Source organism: Budorcas taxicolor, chromosome 7 (genome assembly GCF_023091745.1).
Source record: "Budorcas taxicolor isolate Tak-1 chromosome 7, Takin1.1, whole genome shotgun sequence".
NCBI lineage: Eukaryota > Metazoa > Chordata > Mammalia > Artiodactyla > Bovidae > Budorcas > Budorcas taxicolor.
This window is the reverse complement of record NC_068916.1, coordinates 31,361,463-31,385,540: the sequence shown is the minus strand read 5'-3', so window position 1 is coordinate 31,385,540 and position 24,078 is coordinate 31,361,463. Positions and strand designations below refer to the sequence as shown.

The 24,078-nt window shown below is 41.9% G+C and overlaps 1 protein-coding gene across 1 annotated transcript in view; it reads left to right on the top strand.

The window, feature by feature from the left end:
* Positions 1 to 24,078, top strand: part of SNCAIP (synuclein alpha interacting protein) — a 163,537-nt gene that overhangs the window by 84,408 nt on the left and 55,051 nt on the right. The window contains exon 3 of the mRNA XM_052643684.1: positions 12,668 to 12,740. Within this exon, the coding sequence (XP_052499644.1) occupies positions 12,668 to 12,740 (73 nt within the window). The remainder of the gene's footprint in view (positions 1 to 12,667; positions 12,741 to 24,078) is intronic.

The following is a 24,078-nucleotide window of genomic DNA, read 5'->3' as shown; positions in this document are numbered from 1 at the left end:
TCAGTCTATTTAGGTAACCTAGGAGCAATAAATTTATATCCGCTTTAAGGGCTAAGTGGATATAACTCAGATGTATTCAACTTGCTAATTCACTGGTGTAACAAAAAATATGTGTACATGCATACTCTGTCAGTCATGTCCAACTCTTTGCGACCCCATGAGCTGTAGCCCACCAGACCCCTCTGTCCATGGAATTTTCCAAGCAAGAATAATGGAGTGGGTTGCCATTTCCTCTTCCAGAGGATCTTCACGACCCAGGGATCAAACCCACATCTCTTGTGTCTCTTGCATTGACAGGCAAATTCTTTATCATTGCACCGGGAAGCCCAACAAGAAATGTTGTCTCCCATAAACCTGCCTGCATTGTTAAAATTCTGTAAACAACATTTTCTGACAGCCTTTGTGCTTCTTTCCTGGTTTAGTGGCAGGAAGGGGGAAGGGGAATGCATAATACATTTGAAAAAGATGTTTACAAAAGAGATGCCCAAGTTTAAAACTCCTCTTCTTACTCTCCAACCGTAGCCCTTTTACGTATTATAGGGTTTCTGTTTCATGATTTTCCCCCCGGTCATGAGCCTAGTTCTTGTTTTAATTAAAACACAAGCTGTATATTGGTACAGAAAAGCAGAGTTTTTTTGCCTTCACCTAATGAGACAAAACACAGAAGGCAATCAAATTATTTTGAAGTTTCCCAGACTCAAAAATAATGCTCATCTTTTGCAAAATGCAGAGTTTAAACTATACATTCTTGTAACTCTGCCATCTGAAAGGGCAGAACATTGTGCAGTGGCGGAGGGTCTGAGGGCGAGATGACGACACACATAAACACGGGTTCAAAGCTGGACTTTCCTATCGCTGCAAATGGTTTACAGAGTCCCTTCTTTATTCCTATGGAAGCCAGCTCTCTCTATCTTAAAAAGGAAAAATGCTCTGGAATATTATTTTACCATGGAGTTCTTAGTAGCCATGATGTATATTTTATGAAGAGAGGCCAATTTGCTGTCCTCAAAGATAAGATTATACACAGGACTGAGCAAAGCAGAGGCCAAACTACGGATCCACTGCAGTGCTCCACTCGTGAGCCATCAAATGTTGGCTGCGCCATGCACTGCAATGAACTCTTTAAATCATTGGTCCTGGTTAATCCTCATATCAGCTCTGCAAGGCGGGCCCTGTTTTTAATCCCCTGTTTGGCAGATGAAAATAATGAGGCTTAGAGAGATAGTCTGACTTTCACAAGGTTACAGATAGATAAGTGGGAGGGTCAGGATTTCAGTACAGAACTGTTTGCGTTACTTTTTCTCTTTTGAGCAATTTGGTTGGATAAAATCATCTCTGGACCAGTCATCTCACCCATTGCTATCCCTAGCTGTCACTAAAGCGATTGCAGAGTGCTTATCAAAAGTAAAGGAGTTGATATACGGTGTAAATAAATATTAATAAAATAAAAGAAGCTAGGAGAACTTAAGCAACCCTCCTAATTTAATTGTTCCTCAGTTTTTCCATCTGTTAAGTCATAATAATCCATCTCTACCTATTGTCCTATATTTTATGGAGAAGATATGAAATGTATATTTATGTCCATATATAAACTCACACTTCTATTCATATGCAGATACAAGTGCATATATATGTATATGCATATGTTTTTACAAATACCTACATGTACATACAAACATGTATACATACATGTAAATGGACACACACAGGCATGTGTGCACACGCATATAAATAGAACTAAGTACAATGCTTCATTCCTCAGCACAGGAATTTTTCTTGCTTTTCTGTATCACCATGACTGCAGCTTTGGTGAAAGTTGACATTTTTGGCAATCACATAGTGTATGTTTTGTGCAAATCAGATGAGATCAAAATCAGTAAGTGTCCTTTCACTTTATTATCCCTTTTGACCCAAGCCCTTGCAGCCCAGGGTAATAGCACAGACTTATGTGGATTCATTTTCCTAAAGTGCTTAAGGGGCTTCCCCAGGGGCTCAGGGGTAAAGAATCCATCTGCAGTGCAGGAGCCACAGGAGATGTGGGTTTGGGTCAGGAAGATCCCCTGGAGGAGGGCATGGCAACTGACTCCAGTAGTATTGTCTGAAGGGTCCCATGGACAGAGGAGCCTGGCGAGCTATGAGAGTCGGTCGCAAAGAGTAGGACACGACTGAAGCGACTGAGCAAGCTAGCAAAGTGCTGAAACCACTGGTAGAAAAATAAATTCTTATGCCAAATAAATCTCACTCTCGGTGAGTTTTCACATTTTCGTCCCACAGACTGGGCATCACTTATACTAAAATACCAGCCACCCTGCCCCCTTTATGTGTACATCACCTTTTGCTCAGCTCATTCCACTGACGCTTCCCAGATTTCATTACATTCTGACCGAGAAGTGCTTCAAGGTAGTGAGAGACCTTGAGAAAGGGCATGAAGGGCTTATCACATGGACCCAGGCACTGAGTTGGGGTGGGTAAAGAGTACAGCTTTTGTTCCAGTTTTAGGTGTGAAAAAAATCTAGAAAGATACTGAAGGTACAAAGAACCCTGCTTGTCCCTCCTCTCTAGCACGGGCTCTAAAACCCTGTTATCTTTCCTTGATGCCTCCTAGGAGGTTACTAAGACGTTTAGGGACCTCAGATTGCCTCCATCTCTTTGCTGTCCCTGCCCTTTTGAGCCATCACCCTGCTCCTATTTCCATTCCAACTTCTCTAAAGTGCTTCTCAGTAGGATCTGTTTCATCAGCTCTTCAGAATGCCCCAACTTTTGGCAGTGTTCTTTTTGTAGTGTCTTGTATCCAAGTCTCAATTACCTCTCATTGGTCCCTTCTCCAGCTCACCATTACTCAAAACCTCACACTTGTTCTAATATTATGTATGTCTTACCATTTTCTTAATACCTGCCAGGAAAGGAATTAAAAATAATCTAATCCAGGCAAAATTTAATTTCAAATTTATGTCCCATAACTAGTGTTTGAGTGCAGACCTAGAACCCAAGTCCCCAGACTCCAAACTTGGACCTGACTGACATCCCTACCTGAGAAGGTAGAGAGCAATCTTATAGATATGGAGTGATTTCCTAGCAGAACGAACAATTGGTTGATTTACTGTTTTGCCCTTCTCTTACTCTGGAAATAGTTTTCATCTTGTCCAAGTCATGACACTTATTAAGTTGACTATGTAGTTAATTATGCAAACTGTTTACCATTTATGAACAAGTACATGTTATACCAGTCAACTCAACAGGCCTGTATTAAACATTTACAGTGCACCAGGCATGGTTCTAGACTTGAGGTGAATGACACAGATGTGTCCTATGTTCTCACAGAGTTTACCATACCCTATGATAACAGTTGAACATATTATGAAATGTCAGATTAACTTAAATAGGAGGTCACAATTAATTATGGTATCAAACTCCATTCTTGAAGTCAGTCTTTATATTTTGTTAGTGATTGATTATTGGCTCACAATTAAAAGTACACAATCATTGAAGTCAAATAGGGCTTGTAGTTGGTCATCTGCCCTACTGTAAGATAACTTGCTTTCTAAATCTTTTATAGTTTGTAATTTTTGCCTCAATAGCTACCATTATTTTAGCTTCATTTCTAAGTGCTCATTTTTATACTTTTTAATTAAATAATAATGATAACTAACAATTTTTGAACACATGCTATGCATCAGACACCATTCCTAATATTTTTCATTGTTACCTCATAATCTTCACAGCCACATTCTGATGTAGATACCATTAGTACCTATTTTACAGAAACTTGTAATATGCAGAAATTGAGTAACTAAGATTAATTAGCTGGAAAATGGTGAAGTCAGGCTATAACATGTGCAGTCTAGCTATAGAATCCAGGTATGTAACTACTGAACTGAAAAATGACTTCTGCTCAGCCCCTTGGTCACCTGTAGCCACCCTCATTCACCCACGTCCTTTCCCATCCATGACCACTCCCCACAGTAGAAGAGGATCATTCAATTCTGTGGTCTCATCGTCCCTTCACCAATGTGGATTTTCATCTTTTATCTGACTGTACATATTAACATTACAATAGAGTCATTCCTGGTGTACTTCTAATATGGTCAGAGCGAATTATTGAATTTTCCCAAATACCAACCACAAGCAGTGTTTTAGCATGGAAGAATTTGACGCATCAATTTCTTAAATACCTCTTGGAACATAGGATAAAGACAAGGAATAAGAGCAAATGCATTTAAAATAGGATAATTTATAATAATTTTCTTTAATAGAGTCTGAATGGTGGAAAGAATTATATGTTTAAAACAGACTGAGATATATATGACTTCCCAGGTTGCTCAATGGTAAAGAATCCTCCTGCAATGCAGAAGATGCAGGAAATGCGGGTTCAGTCCCTGGGTCGGGAAGATCCCCTGGAGAAGGCAATGGCGACCCACTCCAGTATTCTTGCCTGGGAAATCCCATGGACAGAGGAGCCTGGTGGGCTACATCCATGGGGTCACAAAGAGTCGGACGCAACTGAGTATGCACACACGGGATTTGTTTAGTCACCAAGTCATGTCCAACCCTATGTCTTTGTGACCCTATGGACTGTGGCACACCAGGCTTCCCTGTCCTACACTATCTCCCAGAGTTTGTTCAAACTCTTGTCCATTGAGTCAGTGATGACATCTGACCATCTTATCCTCTGTTTACCCTTTCTCTTCCTGCCTTCAATCTTTCCCAGCATTAGGGTCTTTTCCAGTGAGTTAGCTCTTCACATCAGGTGGCCAAAGTTTGGGTACTTCAGCTTCAGTATCAGTCCTTCCAATGATATTCAGATATTATTTCCTTTAGGATTACCTGGTTTGATCTCCTTGCTGTCCATGGGACTCTGAAGAGTCTTCTCCAGCACCACAATTCAAAAGCATCAGTTCCTCAGCACCCAGTCTTCTTTATGGTCCAACTCTTATATCCATACATGACTACTGGAAAAACCATAGCTTTGACTATACAGAACTTTGTCAGCAAACTGATGTCTCTGCTTTCTAATAGGCTATTTAGGTTTGTCATAGCTTTTCTTCTAAGGAGCAAGCATCTTTAAATTTCATGGCTGCAGTCACTGTCCATAGTGATTTTAGAGCCCAAGAAAAGAAAATCTGTCACCGTTTCTACTTTTTCCCCATCTATTTGTCATAAAGTAATGGGACCAGATGCCATGATCTTAGTTTTTGAATGCTGCGTTTTAAACCAATTTTTTCACCCTCCTCTTTCACCCTCATCAAGAAGCTCTTTAGTTCCTCTTGATCTTCTGCCATTAGAGTGGTATCATCTGCCTATCTAAGGTTTTTGATATTTTTCCAATCTTAATTCCAGCTTCTGATTCATCCAGCCCAGTATTTCGCATGATGTACTGCTTAGGTTGGTTCAATCACTCTGTTGTATCCGACTCTTTGCAACCCCATGGACTGCACATGCATGGTGACAATATTCAGCCTTGATGTACCCCGTTCCCAATTTGGAACCGAACTGTTCCATGTCTGGTTCTAACTGTTACTTCTTGACCTGCATACAGGTTTCTTTGGAGGCAGGAAAGGTGATCTGGTATTCCTATCTCTTTAAGAATTTTCCATGCACAGGATATATATATGAATATGTAGATGACCAGTGTCTAGTAGAGGTAATGGTTGAAACTGTGGGAATCAGTAAGGTCACCTGAGAAGCATGGAATATGAAAAGGGAAGAATGTCCCAAGAAAGGAACTGTGCAGAAGTGTGTCCTGTGAGGAAGGAGGAAAAAGAAGCTTCTCCAAAGAAGACAGGAAAGAAGTTTTCAAAGATATAAAAGGAAACTAAGGGAGATAGAAAGAGGGAGAGGGATGATTTAAAGAATTTAAAGGATCACTTACAATGGTCAAACATGGGAAATGGGTCATTAGAAAGAGCAGTGCCTGAAAAGTGCCACTGGATTTTCCAGATAAAACTCATCGGTGGCCACAATAAGAGCAATGCCTGTGGGTGAGGGCACGAATAACACAGCTTTGTGGCTGGAGGAGTCAATGCAGAGATGAGGAAGTGGAGACAGGAACCAAGGCAATTCTTTCAAAAAAGATGGCTGTGAACACATGAGCAGGAAACTCCACCCATGACCAACTGAGGAGGCAGTGTGTCCTGAGGTGGTGGGGGTGCTTGTTTAATTTTATAGGATCAGAGGAGAGAGCTGATGTTGAGAGAGTGGCTGAGAGAAGGAGAGAAGAGAGGGTGATGGCAGAGCATGAGTCCGAGGAGATGGGAGAGAAGAAGTTCTGAGCCGTAACAGCATGCTAGCGTGATGAAGGTATGGAGTATGAGCACCACATCCTCAGAGAAGGGAAAGCAGAGCATGACCTGTTAGGGAGGGCGTGAAGTCAGGACGCTACTCCCTTGAGTTGGGCCATTGGAGAGGAGGTCACAGTTTTAGGAAAATATTGCACTTCTGAAAGTCTCTGTTCAGCCGTGTGCCTTTGCTTTCCCTACCAGCTTTGCGTGTACACATTTTTGTCATTTCTAGTGTGTGACTGTGTAGATGCCTGCTTGAATTTTGGAAAGCTACGTGAGAACCCACGAATTTCAGGATATTTGTTTGGATGACTGACCTAATTATTTCTTTTGGAAACTCAATGAGACTTTAGTCGCTTAAAAGTCTCTAGCTTGAAAAGGTGTTAGGACTTTAGTTCTTTCATTTTCTGTGGCTTGTGACCATTTGAGTAATGTCTGCTCATTCACCCAACTGGCTCCAGTTCTCAGGAGCAAGGGCCAAAGCTTTTCAACCCTGAATAGTATGTAGGGTGGTCAGAGGTCCCCAAAGCCCAGTGTAGAAGTCACAGCCTGTAATTATGAATCCCATGCACGTTCAAACTGTTTTGCATGGCAGAGTGACAACACTGGGGTGTGTAGGATCATCTTAACATCATAGCAACTCTGTGTAGTTTGTGAAGCTAAGTTTCCATGTCTGTTCTTGGGCATGGGTTCCCTTGGACGAGGAAAGACCAAAGAAGTGAAATAAAGTGCTGAGACAGGCTGGGCTGTTCTTCCTTTCCTTTCCAGTCCCAGCCTGGCCCCCCTCTTCCTGTCTCATCAGTTCTCAAGTCTTGATCTCCTGAACTGCGAATCATGAGAGGCACAAAGATGAGAAGGGAAGAGCTGTGGTACACACAAGGAAGATGAATTAGAGAGAAGAGACCAGAACATTTAACATCATCTTATAGCTTGCAGATTGACTTCACTTACATGATCTCATCTGATTATCAGTGTTTTCTAAATAAAGTAACTGAGCTTCAGAGATTAGAAATGATTTCTCTGCTCAGAACTACAGAGTTAATAAATGTCAGAAGTAAGACTTGAATCCAGAGCTTCTGGCTCCAAATCCATTGTCTCTGTATGAAAAGCGAAGGCATCAGCTGCCATTCATGCTGTGAATATATTAGAAGTGTTTATTCTTTTAAATATGTCCTGATTACATTGCTAGACTGGTAGGTATGGTGTTTTCTAAGATGATTAGTGCTATATAAATATTACTAAGTACTACCAGTGGCGCAGATGATAAAGAATCTGCCTGCAATGCAGGAGACCTGGATTCCATCCCTGGGTCGGGAAGATTTGATCCCTGGTCCTTCTCCAGGGAAGATGCTCCGGAGAAGGAAATGGCAGCCCACTCCAGTATTCTTGCCTGGAAAATCCCATGGACAGAAGAGCCTGATGAGTTGAGTCCATGGGGTGGCAAAGAGTTGGACACAAGTGAGCAACTAACGTGCACATGCAGTTTCTTAAGATTAGTGCTATATAAATTAGCACTACCATTATTAGTACTAGTATTGCCACCAATATCATGAGCTTCCTAGGAAAATTCATTTTACTCAGTTCAGTAAGTACCCAGTATCTCTGGTAAATAAAATATTGTCCATACCCTCAGGAAGCAGAGAAAGACATTATGTAAAGGTATAGATGAAATATCACATGATGGATTCTGTACTGAACATATGGCCAAGATAAAGAAATAAAGAAATAAAGAACAGTGGTTCTTGAGCTTCACTAGGCATCAGAATCACCTGAATGGTTTGTAAATACACAGATTGCTGTTGTTGTTCAGTTGCTCAGTTATGTCCCACTCTTTATGACTCTATGGGCTGCAGCACGCCAGGCTTCCCTGTTCGCTACTATCTTGTGGAGTTTGCTCAATCTCATGTTCATTGAGTTGATGATGCCACCCAACCATCTTATCCTCTGTCGCCCCCTTGTCCTCCTGCTGTCAGTCTTTCCTGGATTGCTGGGCCCTGCTGTAAAGTTTCCGGGGTGGGGCCCAAGAATGTGAATTCCTAACAAGTCCCTAAATGGTGTTAATGCCATTGGTCTCCGCCACACTTTGAAAGCTGAGATAAGTTCCACCTGAGAGGATCAGAGAAGATATTATGAGGGATCCACAAGAAATTTAGTATTACTGCAACCAGAAGAAGAGGACAATGGTGAGAGATGAGTCTAAGCTCATGGAAGGCTGCCCATGCCATGCTAAGGGCTATCAATCATTCTCCTAGGGGCAGGGCAGAGCCACTGAAGATTTGAAACTGAGAAGCACCTTAGTCAAATTTACATTTTAGAAAGCTAAGTAATTTTAGAGCAAGTACAGAAGCATGGAAGGAATTCCCACTTAGAACCTAAATATGAAAGAACTTGCTTGACCATCTATAATACGTCCCAGGGTTAATCACATATGCATATAGCTTAGCATTTCAGACAGTGAATAAATTATTGTGTGCCATGCATATATACTAAAGACATCATCCTTTCCCTCAGGCACTTGTGGGAGCCAGCACAGCACAGGGGAAGGACAGAGCACACGACAAGGTTTTCTTATCAAGGGCAGAAAAGCGTCCCTTTCTGACTTACTTCACTTAGCATGATAGTCCCTGAAAAGTGAAGTGAAGTCAAGTGAAAGTTGTTCAGCCATGTCCAACTCTTTGTAACCCCATGGACTATAAAGTCTATGGAATTTTCCAGGCCAGAATACTGGAGTGGGTGGCCATTCCCTTCTCCAGGGGATCTTTCCAACCCAAGGATCAAGCCCAGGTCTCCTGCATTTCAGGCAGATTCTTTACCAGCTGAGCCACCAGGGAAGCCCATGATAGTCCCTAGTTGCATCCATCTAAAACATGGCACAAACGAACCTATCTATGAAACAGAAATAGAATCACAGACATAGAAAATAGACTGGTGCTTGCCAAGAGGGAGAGGGTTGGAAGAGGCTGGATTGGGAATTTGGGATTAGCAGATGCAAACTGGTATTATGTAGAATGGATAAACTACAAAGTCCTTGGCAGCAACTGTATTCAATATCCTATGATAAACCACAATGAAAAGGAATATGAGAAAGAATGTGTGTATATTTATATATAATTGAGTCACTTTGTTATACACAGCAATAGTGAACACAACATTGTAAGTCAACTATCCTTCAATTTTAAATAATTGACTAATTTTTTAGAAAGAGTGTGTTCAGTCAGGGCTGAAGCAATCAGGCAGGGTTTCACAGAGAGTGTAGAAATCTGTGAAACCCTGGCCTTGAGGAGCAGTAGAATTTGCCTGGCCAGAAGAAAGTATTGCAGGCAAGGAGGCCCCAGAGTAAATGAACTGAAGGGAAACTAAACTTTGAATGCACAGGGACATGGAAGAAGTGGAGGCAACTTCGGTCTTTGGCAGGGGCTTTCCTTGGAGCATGCTGGAGGAGTGGAAAAGAAGTCTGAATAAAAAATATTGCCTCCTCTAAAGATGCTTAGGAAAAAGAAAAAAATAGAATGCAACACAGAGAGGAAATATCGTACTTTTGGGCCATCTCCAAGACCCCTCTCCTCTCTTGTCACTGAAGGATAACAGGGATCAAGGGAACACAATATAAAGGCTTGGGTTGGGCTCAAGACACAGGAAAGATATGGGGCTTTGGTTCTCTTAAGGCCAAAATAACAGTCATGGCTACCCTGGGAGCTGGCCATTGTCCTGAGAATAGGTGGGCTGGTGACCTAACAGCTCCTTATAAAAAGCCATCTGTCCTGTGAACCTGGGTGAAGTCCTGGGAAAGCTTTCCTCTCAGCTCCCAGATGGTATCACAGTGTGTTTGTGAAAGGCGACTTCCTGGGTTGTTCGCTTATTCCCAGATTTGCAGATATGAAAATTTATTTTTTGTGTCAGTTTTGTGAATTTCATATTTCTGCTGTATCTCTTCATATCACAACTTAACCATCTGTATGGCACTCTCTTAAGTTTTATCTTGTATCCAAAGAGCAATGTACTTGCTGAAACAAATCCACAAATTGATTTTTTTTTCCCCTCGTGTGTTCTTATAGATTTGTTTGCAGTGTAGGTTAGAGTCATTGCTGAATTTGACATTCCATATATTCTTATAATTAACCAAAACTTTGATTTTCTGGCCAACACATCATCTTTGTCTTAGATTACTATTTATTTCCATGACCAGGAGCAAGCACATGACTTTTTATACAATGTCATACTCCCATAAGGAATTAAGATAGATACCTTCCCCAAAGTGACTTCCTGTGTAACTGTGGGTGAGAGGCAGAGCCACCAGAAGTGAAACAGATTGAGGCAGGGGATGGGGCTCAGCCAGGCTCATCTCTGGAGCTCAGTCCCTCTACCAACCAGGCATCCTGTGGGCTGTTGAAATGGAAACCTCATCAAATTAAAAGTGATTGCATACTGTGGACCTTTGCAATCACATCAGAGGAGCTGAAGGTACATTGCAATCACACTGGAGGAGCTGAAGGTGCAGCTAATAAATCGTAGGTTCTGACATTTCTGATGTGGGGTGGGAGGTGGCAGTTAGGATGCATGTGGCTGGAAATGCAGATAGCAGCACACCCAGTTTAATCAAATACTTATCATTAGGCCCTCTGAGCAACTTACTGAATTTACCATTAACTATATTTAAACATAATCAATCTGAAATTTCCTGTCTGAGATTTTGCCTTGGAAGAAAAGGGGAAAAAAGAGAGAGGGTAAGACTTTGCCAAAGGGTGCTTTCATGAGGTTGATGGCAGCTGAAACAAAAGGCCCAGTTTTAATTGAATCACAGACTGTGTAATTATTTAACCTGTACCAGCTGGCCTCAGGAAGCTACCAGATTTCCTTAGAGAGCTTGTACTTGGCCAGAAACAGAAGGTAACTTATTAGTAACAAGAAAAATGCTTCTGTACCTGTGTTACCTCCCACTCCCAAAGAACTTAACGTGAAAAGGGAAAAACTTCCTTGGAGTGCATTTTTAGCTTAAGAGGCCATCTTCCTTCCCTGGAGTATGTGAACGGGTTTGCTAAAACACCTGTAGTCTCTGAGGAATAGCCAACATAAACAGGATGTTATTGCATCAGACAGGTAAGAGTCATTTCTCTAATTAGTCATCTGAGATTTCATTTTTCACTTGGAAGTACTGGAAATTTAATTTGTTTGTGATGTGCAATTGGCAAACTGACAATAGCTCCAACTGCCCCTCCCTCTGTCTTGCTGTCCTGGTACTGCATGGAAAGTGCAGGAGTGGGACAGGGGGAGCTCAGTGTAGACACTGCTTCATCCATCAGCATCAAGCTAACTGAAGCACCTTCCTATAGACAAATGTGTCCCAATTACACATCCCTCACTTGTAATGCTGGAATAATCCTAATGAGTTTCTCGTGATCATTTTTCTTTTAGATTAAATGTTTTTGTTTTTCTCAATCCCCCTCCCAGTTTTGCAACGTGAAGTCATTCAGAATCCATGCTTATTTACATAAGAGCGTCGTTCTTAAAGGTGCAGAGTAAATTATTTTTAGGAAGCTATATATTATGAATTAAAGTATGATTGAAGACTATCCCTGACTTGGCCTTTGATTAAAGAAAGAGTTCATCCTATTTACATTGTTTTAAAACACCTTTCTCCAAAGAAAGATTGATTGGCATCAAATGTCATTTCTATACATCATAACTATTGATTTTACATTTGTTGTAGCTCCTCTGATTTTATGCCCCTTTATGTCATAATCTATCATTCTGATAGCAGCCCCTGAGTTGGTGCTGGGACTGAGCCTGCAGGGTGGTTTCTTTCAATTTAGACTAATCTGTCCATGAAACAGATGAGCTTTCAAACAGAACCATGCTCTTCTAGCTTTTCATAGCATTATCCTGATATTTCCCATGGAAATCACAGTATGATTTGTGGCAGCATTAGGGACATGTCTGTAGTCCAGGAGAGATGGCTCCTGGCTAGCCTGGATGCTGTAGGAAGCCGGGTGCTCCTCCTCTTGACTTTTTTTTTCCACACATAGATTCACTCTTACGATTCAGAGTGCAAATATTATGGCCATCTTCTGGAAACTGTCAAGGTTCAGAAAAATCCATCTTCCACAAGTAGCAGAAGAAATATAATATCTGCTGGCTGCACCCCACCTCATTTGTTAAAGGACTGTCCAGACCTCTTTTTAATCTGCATCTACTTACATGTTTATAGGTAGAGTCTGGGCTACAGCCAGATCACCAAGCAGCCCATTTAGTGTAAACTTAGGCTTTCTGGACAAACATGTTGTACTCAAGTATCACTTCTTGTGTTTTGGTTTTCTGGCCAGTTGAGTGAATGTAATGCTCTTGTTTTAAATTGTTACTTTACACTCTTTTTCCTCTGGCTTCCTGTTCAGTATTCAGTCACATCACTCAAGACCATCCCGGAACTGTGCCGAAGATGTGATTCGCAAAACGAAGACAGATCAGGTAAGTTTCACTCATCTCTTTTTAACCTGCCTTTTGGAGTGTGGGGGACTCCTCCTGGAATCTCTTCCCCCATCAAATTGGTTGCTCCTGCTTTCTGTTTTCTTCTTCTTTTACGGCTTCTCCATTCACCACCCACCCCCAACAAACAGATGTTAGGTCATCCTCCAGAGACTAACTGGACAGGGAGGCCCTGATGAGGACCCAGTTGTATACAAATAAATGTAGGCGATCATCGTGGCAGCTCCAAACCACAGTATACGCAGCAATTTACTGCAAACCCAAGAAACCATTGGTGACAAAACATAATGATGCAGGCGCCAATGAAAAAATGTTGGATACGTTTACTACCCAGATGGCAAGGACCAACTTGGGGGATGGTGCTTTGCCAAAGTCTGAAATCCTATCAGGGATGCGACATGATAGAATCTGCAGTAAGGCATACTGTAACAGTTAAGATTAAAGCAAAGCTTTGGAGTTTAATAGTGTAAACTAAACAGAGAATTATGGCATAGAGATGAAAACCAGCTGGCTGACCTTTTCTCCTTGCACCGCCCCCCCACCCTCGACCAAAATAAAAGTACATTCAGGATTGTTTTTCCTTCTGAAAATCAAATTAAGCCTCTCTGCTTTTCTCTCTGTGATAGGCAAAAATGAAAATAAAAAAGGATATTGATGGGAATGATACTATAGCATTAAACTATGAAATGATGTTTGTTATTTTTCCAGCTAATTACTCTAAGGCATCACCATTAACCTTGCCAAAGCAGGACCTCTGATAGTAACTAGAATCCTAAGAACTGCAGATGATGTAAGACTGAAGATAATCCTTGAATTAGGTGCATCGTGTTTGAAAATAAATAGATCGTCCTACCTATACAGCTACGAGAATTCTAGGCCTTTTGAACTGAAACAACTGTACAAAGCTTATTTACTTTTCTTCTGGATCGTTTGTTTACTATCGACAGTTTGTTTAGATGAGGTGGGAAAAATAATTCATCTATCTAGGTTTGTTTATCTCTGTGTTTTTCTGTGTGAATGAAAGTAATGTTTTATTGTCTGGGTCAGAATCGTCATAGAAGATAGTTTGAAGTGCAAATGAAAGTTTTCACTTAACTCCATTAATTTTTTTTTTGTTTTTAATTTCAAGCACACTCAAGTTTCTATGGGGTTAACAGAGGCTTTGATCACAAGACTTATCAGAATGTGCCTCCTTAAAAGCCATCACCAGATTCAGAGTTGAACCCTGTGATCAGTGACAAAGGCATCAGATTCAGTGGACAGGCCTCCAGCCTCAGAGTCCAAGACCTCCATCTGAGTCAGCATTCAGCCCTTTACCCTCTATCCGACCTTGAGCCTGTGACTCATTATCTATAAAATAAAAAAGAAACTTTTCTGCCAGTGTTGCTAGGCTACTGTTAGTATCAAAATTAGGTGATGTATCTGAAGGTACTTTGGAGATACAAGATTTTCTTTCTTTTTTTTAAGTTGAAGATGGAGAGTAAGAAAGAAGACTTAATAGCAAACACTTCAGTAGTGCTTAGTGTCCCAGGTACAGCTGTAAGCCCTTTACTTGTATTGACTCAATCCTGAAATCCTTGTGAACTAAGTACCATTAGGATGTTTGTATTATATAGATGGGCAAACTGAGGCACGGAGCAGAGAAGTTAATTATCTTGCCCAGAGTCACACAGCAGTTACATTACGGAGTTGGGATTCAAACTCCAGGAAGTCTGTCTCTGGAGTCTGTTCTCTTATACATTCCTTATTCTATCAGATAGCTAGACTCAGGGATAGTAATTTAATTTCAGGATATTTTAAAACTTTAAAAGCTAGCATTTTCCCTCACCATTGAAGTGGAAAATTTGTTCTCTGTTAAATAGTTTCTCTTGCTTACCAAGTTAAGTGAATTAACCAAAGCTTTTAAAAATAATTTTCCTGGGGGTGGTTTATTCCATTTTTCTCCAGGTCATGTGACTTGTAGCCACTTCCACAATAGGCAATGTTACAGATTTCTTCTGTGGTTGAGAAGGAGGCCAATTTCAAGTTCAGATGCCTTCAGACTCACCCAGAGCAAACATCCAATGCTCAAGGTAATCACCAGTGATTGGGCCTGACAAAAAATGAATGTTTGAGGGAAAAACTCAGGCCTCCTTAATGGAATCACATGTACACCTCCAACTTGATGGACCATTTGGAGGCTGGTAAAACACTTCCTAACAGAACAAGAGCAATCTTAGAAAAAGAAACACACAAAAAATCAATCTCTGCAAAGCACCACTGTAGAATTATCTGTGAACTCCTTTGAAAGAAATCTCAATATAGTAAAGTTTTCACCTTCCCTTTCTGAAAGAACTGAGCCAGTATCAATGAGTTCCCTGGCCATTCAGATGTAGAAATAGTCCCCAGCTCCCCGCACGTCCCCCCTACCCCGGCCCCAGGTCTGTCTTGTTTCAAAAACCTAGGAGTTGGCTCCAGGAGCTCTTGCAGATCTCCACTGTTATGATAATCTTTTCGAACCCATGGCAGCAGAAGACACATAGGCTCCTGAGAAAAGTCCACATCTTCTGGATGGGGGAACTTTCCCCTAAACTTCCAGTGACTGTGAACATACCCCACCCAATAGAGATGTATCTCTTTACCTTTAAGTCTGTTAGGCACTTTTCTGTGTAAGCCGTCAAATAGTAACGTCCATCCTAGTATTAACATATCTTTGATGAGATAGATGTTCTTGGAGCCACTCGTTCTTTTATTTATTCATTCCTCAAGTGACTTGTGTGTTTTCTGTCCTATGCGCTGAAGACAGGGTAATAAACAAGGTATAGACAAGGCTCTGTTCTCAAAGCACTTACATCCTGGGGGGTGACAGACAAAGGCAAGCAAATGAATACATAAACCAGATCATGCCCAATAGTGATGAGGTGATGCGAGGCTTGTGACAAAGTAACTTACAGTGGGGAAGAGAGAAGAGTTTGGGGATCAGGGAGTGTTCCTAGGGCCCAGCCATGGGAAAGCCAGTGGGGAGCATTCAAGGCAGAGGAACTAGCAAGTGCAGCGCCTCTGAGTCAGAAATCAGCTTAGTGGATGCAGAAGAGGAAGAAAACCAGTGTGGCTGTGGAGGGGTGCGGGGGCGATCAAAATGAGGATGAGGCCAGGGAGCCGTTCAGGGAGGGTCAAACTGTGCAGGGCCCTGTGAGTCAAGGAACAACGTGGAGTTCAGGTTTTATGCTAAGACCTCTTAAGAGCACTGCCAACAGAATCCCAATTTTTCTAAATTCCTATTACCTGGAAGAAAGCCTAGAGTCATAACTCTCAAAGAAAGATCCTTAAAAATCATGTAGTTTAAAAAGGAGAAAAAGTGAGAAAGAGCAGATAATAAAAGTAGATGGGTATAATGTTGACAGTTGATGGATGTTGGTAAAGAGTATACATGTGTTCTTTGTACTTTTATTCTTTCAACTCTTCTGTAAATTTAAATGAAAAATGTTTTGATTATTTATAAATGAGTTTTTAAAAGGCTAAAAGTAATACTAATGTAGTCCCAAATCCATCAGATCTTAGAAAGTGATGGTTACTATGCTGATGGGATCATCCAAGCCTATACTCCATCATGTTAGTGACAGGGAGCTCACAGTCTCACAAAGCCACCTATTCACAGAGATTAGTTTTTGTTCAGCCAAAATCAGTGGTTAATTTTTGTTCAGCCAAAATCAGCGGCCCTCAGATGTACATCCTGATACCTGATTTTTTCATTTGGAACCTTAGAGAAGGACCATTCCTCCTGGGCAAGGGTGCTGCCACTAAGTGTTTGGAGATGGCAGTCACCCTTGGTTTTGTCTTCTCCAAGCTAAAATTTCCCTCCCCAGTTTTGAGTGTATCTCAGGCTTCTTGCTTTCTTGTGGACGTTTCATTTATCAGCATCCCTCTTAAAAGTAGTGCACCCAAAACTGCACCTGGGGCCTCCCCACGTGTGATCTGATCAGAACCTGTCAGCCCCACTGATCAGCCTCAGAACTTAGCACACACCTTTCCTGCCACCCCTAGTGGGCTGCAGAGGCACAACCAGTGCCTGTCCTTTCTGCCTGTTTTCCCAAGTGTTCTGAGAAGAGCAGCAGTTCAGATGAACCCTGTTGGTTGCCCTTGGAAGCTTCTCCATGAGACATATAGCCCAGGGTTACCCGCTCTTCATCCCTGGGCCCTGTGCCAGCTTCACATGGACTCTGAAAATGCAAATGGGCCAAGTTCTGCCAGAGGTCTGGGGCAGGCTCCCTGCACCTTCCATGTGCTCACTGACACCACGAGTCTGCTCTGAGTGCCCTTCCCATAGCCAAAGGCTGGATTCCTATTAAAATCTGTATTTTCCCTGACAGGGTAGTACTGTCAACTGTGCTCCTCCTGGGGATCTTCCCAACCCAGACATCGAACTCAGGTCTCCCACGTCATAGGCAGATTCTTTACAGTCTGAGCCACTGTATGACTAAATAGAACTTTTGTCAGCAAAGAAGTTTTGAAAAGTGTGAAGAAATCTCAGATACCAGAGGAAGGCAGGAGGAAGAAGAACAACTAGGGCTTAGACGCCTGAGAACAAACCTGGGTGTTTTTGGAGTTGTGCAGGTATTACTGAGCTCTCCCAGTTATGTCTGAGGTGCTCGGAGTACCAGATGTTAGGCAAGGTCTTCTGTACACAGCTTATTTGTCCTCAGAATAATTCCCTGGTGCTCAGACAGTAAAGAATCTGCCTGCGATGAGGAGACCCAGGTTTGATCCCGGGGTCAGGAAGATCCCCTGGAGAAAGGAATGGCAACCCACTCCAGTATTCTTACGTGGAGAATTCCATGGATAGAGGAGCCTGATGGACTACAGTCCATAGAGTTGCAGAGATTTGCACACGACTGATCAACTAACACTTGACACTTTTACTTTCAAAAGAATTCTCACAGGAAAGACTATACAAATGGTCTTTTTATTGATAAGGAAAATAAATGCCCATTTTATTGACTAGGCAACTGAGACTCACAGAGAGCAAATACTTTGCCCAGAATTCTGCATTTGAAGGCAAGTCTACTGACTGCAGAGCCCCTATGAAGTTTAACAGTTGAAGAGTAGTCGCAGTCTGAGGAACCACGCGTGGCTAGTGGTGTGAGGCAAGGATTAGCACCAAGGATGTTATGTCTGAAAATTTTTTACCTATAAGAGAGAGTTATTTGTAAAATATCTACATGTTTTCTCGCTTAATACCTGTTCCTTATGTAGAGAAGGACCACAGGACAAGGCAGGGAGTGTTAACTCTGCTCTCCGTTTCTTCCATATGAGGATTAAATGCATTAGATCGACATACGGTATTCAAATCAAATGTATTCAATTTCATTGACTTCGAGTTTCTTTTAATTAATTGGACACTCAAATACACATTTGTTTCAATTCATGGTTTAAATGTCTCATGATTCTTACAAGTATGTATCTGCTCAGCTCGTATAATTTTCTTCTGAAAGAAGGCAGATAAATATTAATGCAGTTTTGCATCTGAGAACTTAGTTGTGCTAAGGTTGGGAAACTTGGTTATATAACAGTAATAAATGGCCTTGGGGTGTGTTTGAGAAGAGACACTGAAAGGATTTCAATACCTAAATAGTAGAGAAGATCAGTGGTATGATAATGAGTAAAGAAAAATCATACTTTTTAAAGTTAGTATCTGGTAAAAAGTCATTTTAGAAACCTTATGAATTTGCTATATTTTTAGCCCTTGTGCATGCAAATTTTGTGGGAAAAAAAAAAACATGAACATTTGAAAATCCATGGTTTTGTAACGTTTTTCAAGGATTTTGGCTAGCACCAAAAATAATACATTGACATGAAATTTATCCTCTCAGTGCTGCTATGGTATAGCTAATGGTGATAAATATATAAACCTCCTGTTTATATATTATTTAAGGTTTCATGCTAAAAGCATGAAAACGAAAGTTGGTACAGAAGTTTAAATTGAAAGCCTGCTGACCAATCCATTTTACATGATCTAATATAAAGTGAACTCAAAGAATTGGGAAACAGATTTGTTAAGTCTCAGGCAAGAAAATGAACACTTCAACCTGATACAGCAAAGAATCTGACATTTATGACAAATGTCTTGGTTTAACCACAGTAAAAATTTACATACAGTAAAGCATATAGGTGAACATGTTAGTCATTTTTTATTTTTCTTTAACAAAATTATAATTATAAAGGTGACATAATTCATTTTTTAAATGGTAAGTAAAAGCTACAATTAACCATGCCACCAAAACAAAATCACTATATTTCTTTCTAGCATTTTTTCATGAGACATATTTTTTGTATGGTTGTCACCATGATGTAAGGGCCATTTTATCCACTGCTTTTTTCTGCTGTTACAAAATGCGTATGGCCATCACTCTGAACGAACCACAGATCTTAGGAAAAACAGAGCTGCCCCCTCTGTCTGCTTTTAATCCATTAACACTTACAGATTAACACATAACCCCATATTTAGCTTATGTTTCTGAAAGAAAGAGTATGAAGTCAGTACAGGGAAAGATAGGAATAGGGGGTGATAGAAAAGTTAAAAATAAAACTCTTGTCAAAAATAATGTAAAGGGCTGGCAGTGGCAGAGATTAAATACATTGCATCTTTTTTCCCCTCTTTACTTGAACATTTCTTCCCTTTGCTTAGCCATGGATATAAGCCCTGCAGCTCCCTGATTGTCTAGAAGGTTGTGCAGTTAAGAAAGTCAGGAATGAGGCAGTGTCAGAGAGGGAGAAAACTTCAGGGCAGAGACCCAGTCTTCTCCCCATATTTTGGTTTTACTGAACTCAAAACTGGTGGAGAAATCTCTTGGTAGAAATGAGTTCAAGGGAATCCCAATAAGGAAGGGTGAGAACTCAGGGAGATAAGCATCATGGAGGGAGGGAGGGGAAGAAATGAAGCCCAGGGTCAAGGGAAAACTGGTACAGAACCTGAATGCTCTTGACCTTGTGCAGTCCCCAGGTGACTTTCTCCTCAGAAGTCACTCTGCCATAAGGGAGGAGGGATTTTCCCTGCCCCGCCTTCCCAATCAAGGCAATGGCATGACTGGGGAGGGGAGCATCATTACTGATTTTGGAGTTGCTCAGCATCTCAGAGAGCACCCCACTTCTGGCCAAGAGCTTATCCTTTCTCTTTGTCTCCCAGTGGGCTCTTTCTTCCTATTTAAAATGAACGGATGCGCTTTGTCCACTTAGCTCGTTTGCCCTGACCCTTCCCCTAAGAAAAAAATTTGAAAGTCATGTTATAGAAACAGGATACTAGAATCTCATAGTTGAAGGATTCTCAAAGGGAGTAAAGAATCATCTACAAAAATCCAGACCCTTCCACAGCACTGATTGCTCAGGACCTTGCGTCTCACGGTGCGATCTGGGGCCAGAACCAACACGGTCAGCACCACCTGTAAGCCTGTTAGAAATGCAGACCCGGCCCTACTCCAGACTCCCACATCAGAATCTGCATCCTACCAAGCTCTCCAGGCCAATCCTTCGTGCAGATGCAAGTTTGAGAAGGTGAAAGTGAAAGTCACTCAGTCATGTCCGACTCTTTGTGACCGGACCCCATGGACTATACAATGCATGGAATTCTCCAGGCCAGAATACTGGAGTGGGTAGCCATTGCCTTCACCAGGGGATCTTCCCAGTGATTGAACCCAGGTCTCCCGCATTGCAGATGGATTCTTTACCAGCTGAGCCGCAAGGGAAGCCCTCAAGTTTGAGAAGCACTGACTTAAGCCACCCTTACATTTCATCTGAGTTAACAACCATGAACTAGTCTCACTTCTTTCTTCACCATCAATTCTACCATCCCACATTTCCAAGTAGCCACAAAGATGTATTTTTAAATATAAAGTTGGACTTCCCTGGTAGATAGTGGATAAGCCTGCCAATGCAGGGGACAAGGATTCAATCCCTGGTCCAAGAAGATCCCAAATGCCACAGAGGAACTAAGCCAGTGAGCTCCAACTGCCAAGCCTGTGTGCTGCTGCTGCTGCTGCTAAGTCACTTCAGTCGTGTCCGACTCTGTGCGACCCCATAGACGGCAGCCCACCAGGCTCCTCCTTCCCTGGGATTCTTCAGGCAAGAAGGCTGGAGTGGGGTGCCATTGCCTTCTCCAAAGCCCGTGTGCCGAGAGCTGTTGCTCCACAAGGGAAGCCACCACAATGAGAAGTCTGAGGACAGCGACGACAAAGAATAGCGCCTGTTCTAGCAAAGCAGTGAAGACCCAGCACAGCCAATATATAAATAAATAAATAAAATTATAAAAAATGTAAAACAGACCCTTTTATTCTCTGTGGAACCCCTCTAAGAATACCCCATTTCACTTAAAATATAAACCAAACTCCTTTTTGTGGTCAATAAAACCCTCAAGTGAGTTGGCCCCTGACAACCTTGCCTAGCTTCATCTTTGCTCTCCTTCACCCTGGCTCACTCTGCTCTAGATATGAGAACTGTGAAACCTGCCAGATTCTGTCCTGCATCAGACATTTGAGGATGGGCTTCCTTCTGCCCAGATCTCCACAAAATCATCTGTCATCCTATATTTTCCCCTCAGGAGAAAGATGAGAATTGTAATTCTCATCTTACCCTCAAATAATTGTCTTCTCATCCTCAGGTCTTGGCTTAGGACGTATCATTGCCATGATGAGGCTTCTCATCTGTTCTCTGTTCCATCAGAGCAATTTGCATTTTGTAATTTCTCATTCATCTGTGTACTTGCCTGCCTGTCGGCTTGCCCTCTGCGGACGATGATTATGTCTGTTTTATTCCCCTCTGTACCCCTAGAACCGTGCACACAGAGAACATTCAACAGATGTTTGTAGAATGAATGGACCCTGTAAGAGGCTTTTAACATTCTACCAGTTACTTTAGCACTTCTGAATAAGTATTATTCTATTCTTGTATCTCTTGCTTATACTGCAAAGAAATTGCCATCTTTAACCAGTTAAAGGAATTGGCAGCTGAATTCAGAACTAATTCTCAGTGATAAGATGACTCTAAATTTAGGCTGATGCCACTAAAGATAAACAAAGTAGGGAACTTCTTCCACTCAACTGTTCCTAAGAAAACTTGTTATTAAAAGCCATTTTACTAATGTTACTTCAAGTCAGTGGTTACCAAAATCTATAGACAGAGTGTACAGTTTGGGATTTAGACTAAAGTGAATCTGAAATGAGTACAACCAGGTTTTACTACTGGTGTCTAGGATTCCATTGCCCACATGTGACCCAAATAGGAAAAAAAAAAAAAAAAGGTGAATCACATGTTTAGGGGATGCTTTTCATTTTGATAAGGCAGTTCTGTGGTATTACGGAAAGAAAGTTGAAGTCCAGGAATCTCGGTCCTTGTTGAGCAGTCAGCATAGTGTGTAATTTTCCATATAACGCTTAAAATTCTTTGAATTCTCATTTATTTTCAAGTGAGAAGAACAGAGGCACCAAACACCCTCTGCAATTGCTATGAAAACATCTAGTGAAATCATATACTTGCCTTGTAGTCAGAAACATAGGAGGTTTTACACCAACATATTGTGTTAGCAATTTAAAGATGGAGGACATTTTAGGAAAGTTCTAATTAAGAAACAGCATTTGGAGAGGTTTTTTATTTTCTGGTAGTTTATAACAGTGCCTGAGAAGTGTGTGCTGAGCTGCAGTAGACAGAGGGGCGCATGGCGCTGCTCGGCTTTCTCCTGGACGAGCCTCTGTCTGCACTCTGCTACATTCCCTGTGCCTGCCCTGTTCCCTCCACAGCCTTGTAATGGAGAGCTCTGCCGGGGGCCCCATCAGCTCAGGTGGGCAGACCCTAGTGCAAAAGGGGGCTGCAGGCCAGGCTAGTTCTTCCTCCCATTTCTCCACCCTTCCAGGCCTTTCAGTGCTTCCCCCTCAAAATGGGACCAAAGTTCACACACTTACCACTTTTTTCTGAAAAACAGAGTTCGTTTGACGTTTAGTTTTAAAAAAGTGGGAGAACACTCTTGCATCCTAAAGATGTGTACACCCTTTTCTCTTCTTGAATCTAAAGCTGTATTCCTAATGTGGGTACGTGACTTCGTACAGAGAAAACTTTACTGATGGCATCCTGGGAGCCAGCCATCTGTTGGAGCTGTCGAGTAGAGGGTAGAGGGTGGGGAGTTTTTTCAACCTCCATCCCATGCCCTGCCCAACCCCCTGTGCCTCTGGTTCTCTTAGCAAGGAGCAGTCTCTTGATGTTTCCTGGCCTTGACAGATCAGCACTGTAAAACATCGCCACCTTCAGTTAAAACTGGTAAACGTGGTTCTGAACTTTACAGAAACCATGCTGAGCAAGCTCTCCCCTGTCTCCACACTTCTGTGCTTGCTGAGCCTTTGTACCATGCGTGGATGTGTATCTCTCTCTACAACTTAGCACTGAGAGAGAAAAAAAACAGGAAACCTGGTAATGGGCCTAGAGTGGATGCTGCTGCTGCTGCTGCTGCTAAGTCTCTTCAGTCGTGTCGGACTCTGTGCGACCCCATAGACAGCAGCCCACCAGGCTCCCCCGTCCCTGGGATTCTCCAGGCAAGAACACTGGAGTGGGTTGCCATTTCCTTCTCCAATGTATGAAAGTGAAAAGTGAAAGTGCAGTGGCTCAGTCTTGTCCAACTCCTAGCGACCCCGTGGACTGCAGCCTACCAGGCTCTTCTGTCCATGGGATTTTCCAGGCAAGAGTACTGGCGTGGATACAAGAGTTAATCCACTCAAAAGGTTTTGCTGATGTCAGAGTAAAGGTCAACATGCTTTCCTGTCTGACTCTTTGAGACCCCATGGAGCCCACCGGGCAAGAATACTGGAGCGAGTTGCCATTCCCTTCTCCAGGGAATCTTCCAGACCCAGGGATCTTCCAGACCTGGGGATCAAACCTGAATCTGCTGCACTGGCAGGAGGTTCTTTACCACTAAACCACCTGGGAAGCCCTTTTAGGTAACAGAAAAACTAAAACCATGTGCTTTCTTGGGAATCACCCATTGCTCTTTTATAGGAACCATACTTTTAAAAGGTCCAAAGATTTTAAGTAGTAAAAATATTATGTCCCATTTCATGATAGAACATATATCTTTGGTGAAGAAGTCTTTTCTATCCAGGTAGTAAGGGATTTTGAGTATTCCTATGAGTTTTCACCCAACAAATAGATGTGTGCAAATGGGGCACAAAGTGATGTGAGCAGATCTTGACAGTTCAGGGTAGGGCTGAGAATTACAAAACTGGAATCTGACACTTTCTACAGCTGCTTGGTATCAGCAGCCACTTAAATTCAGGAAGTTGAGAACCAAATCAATGAATCTTTTCCA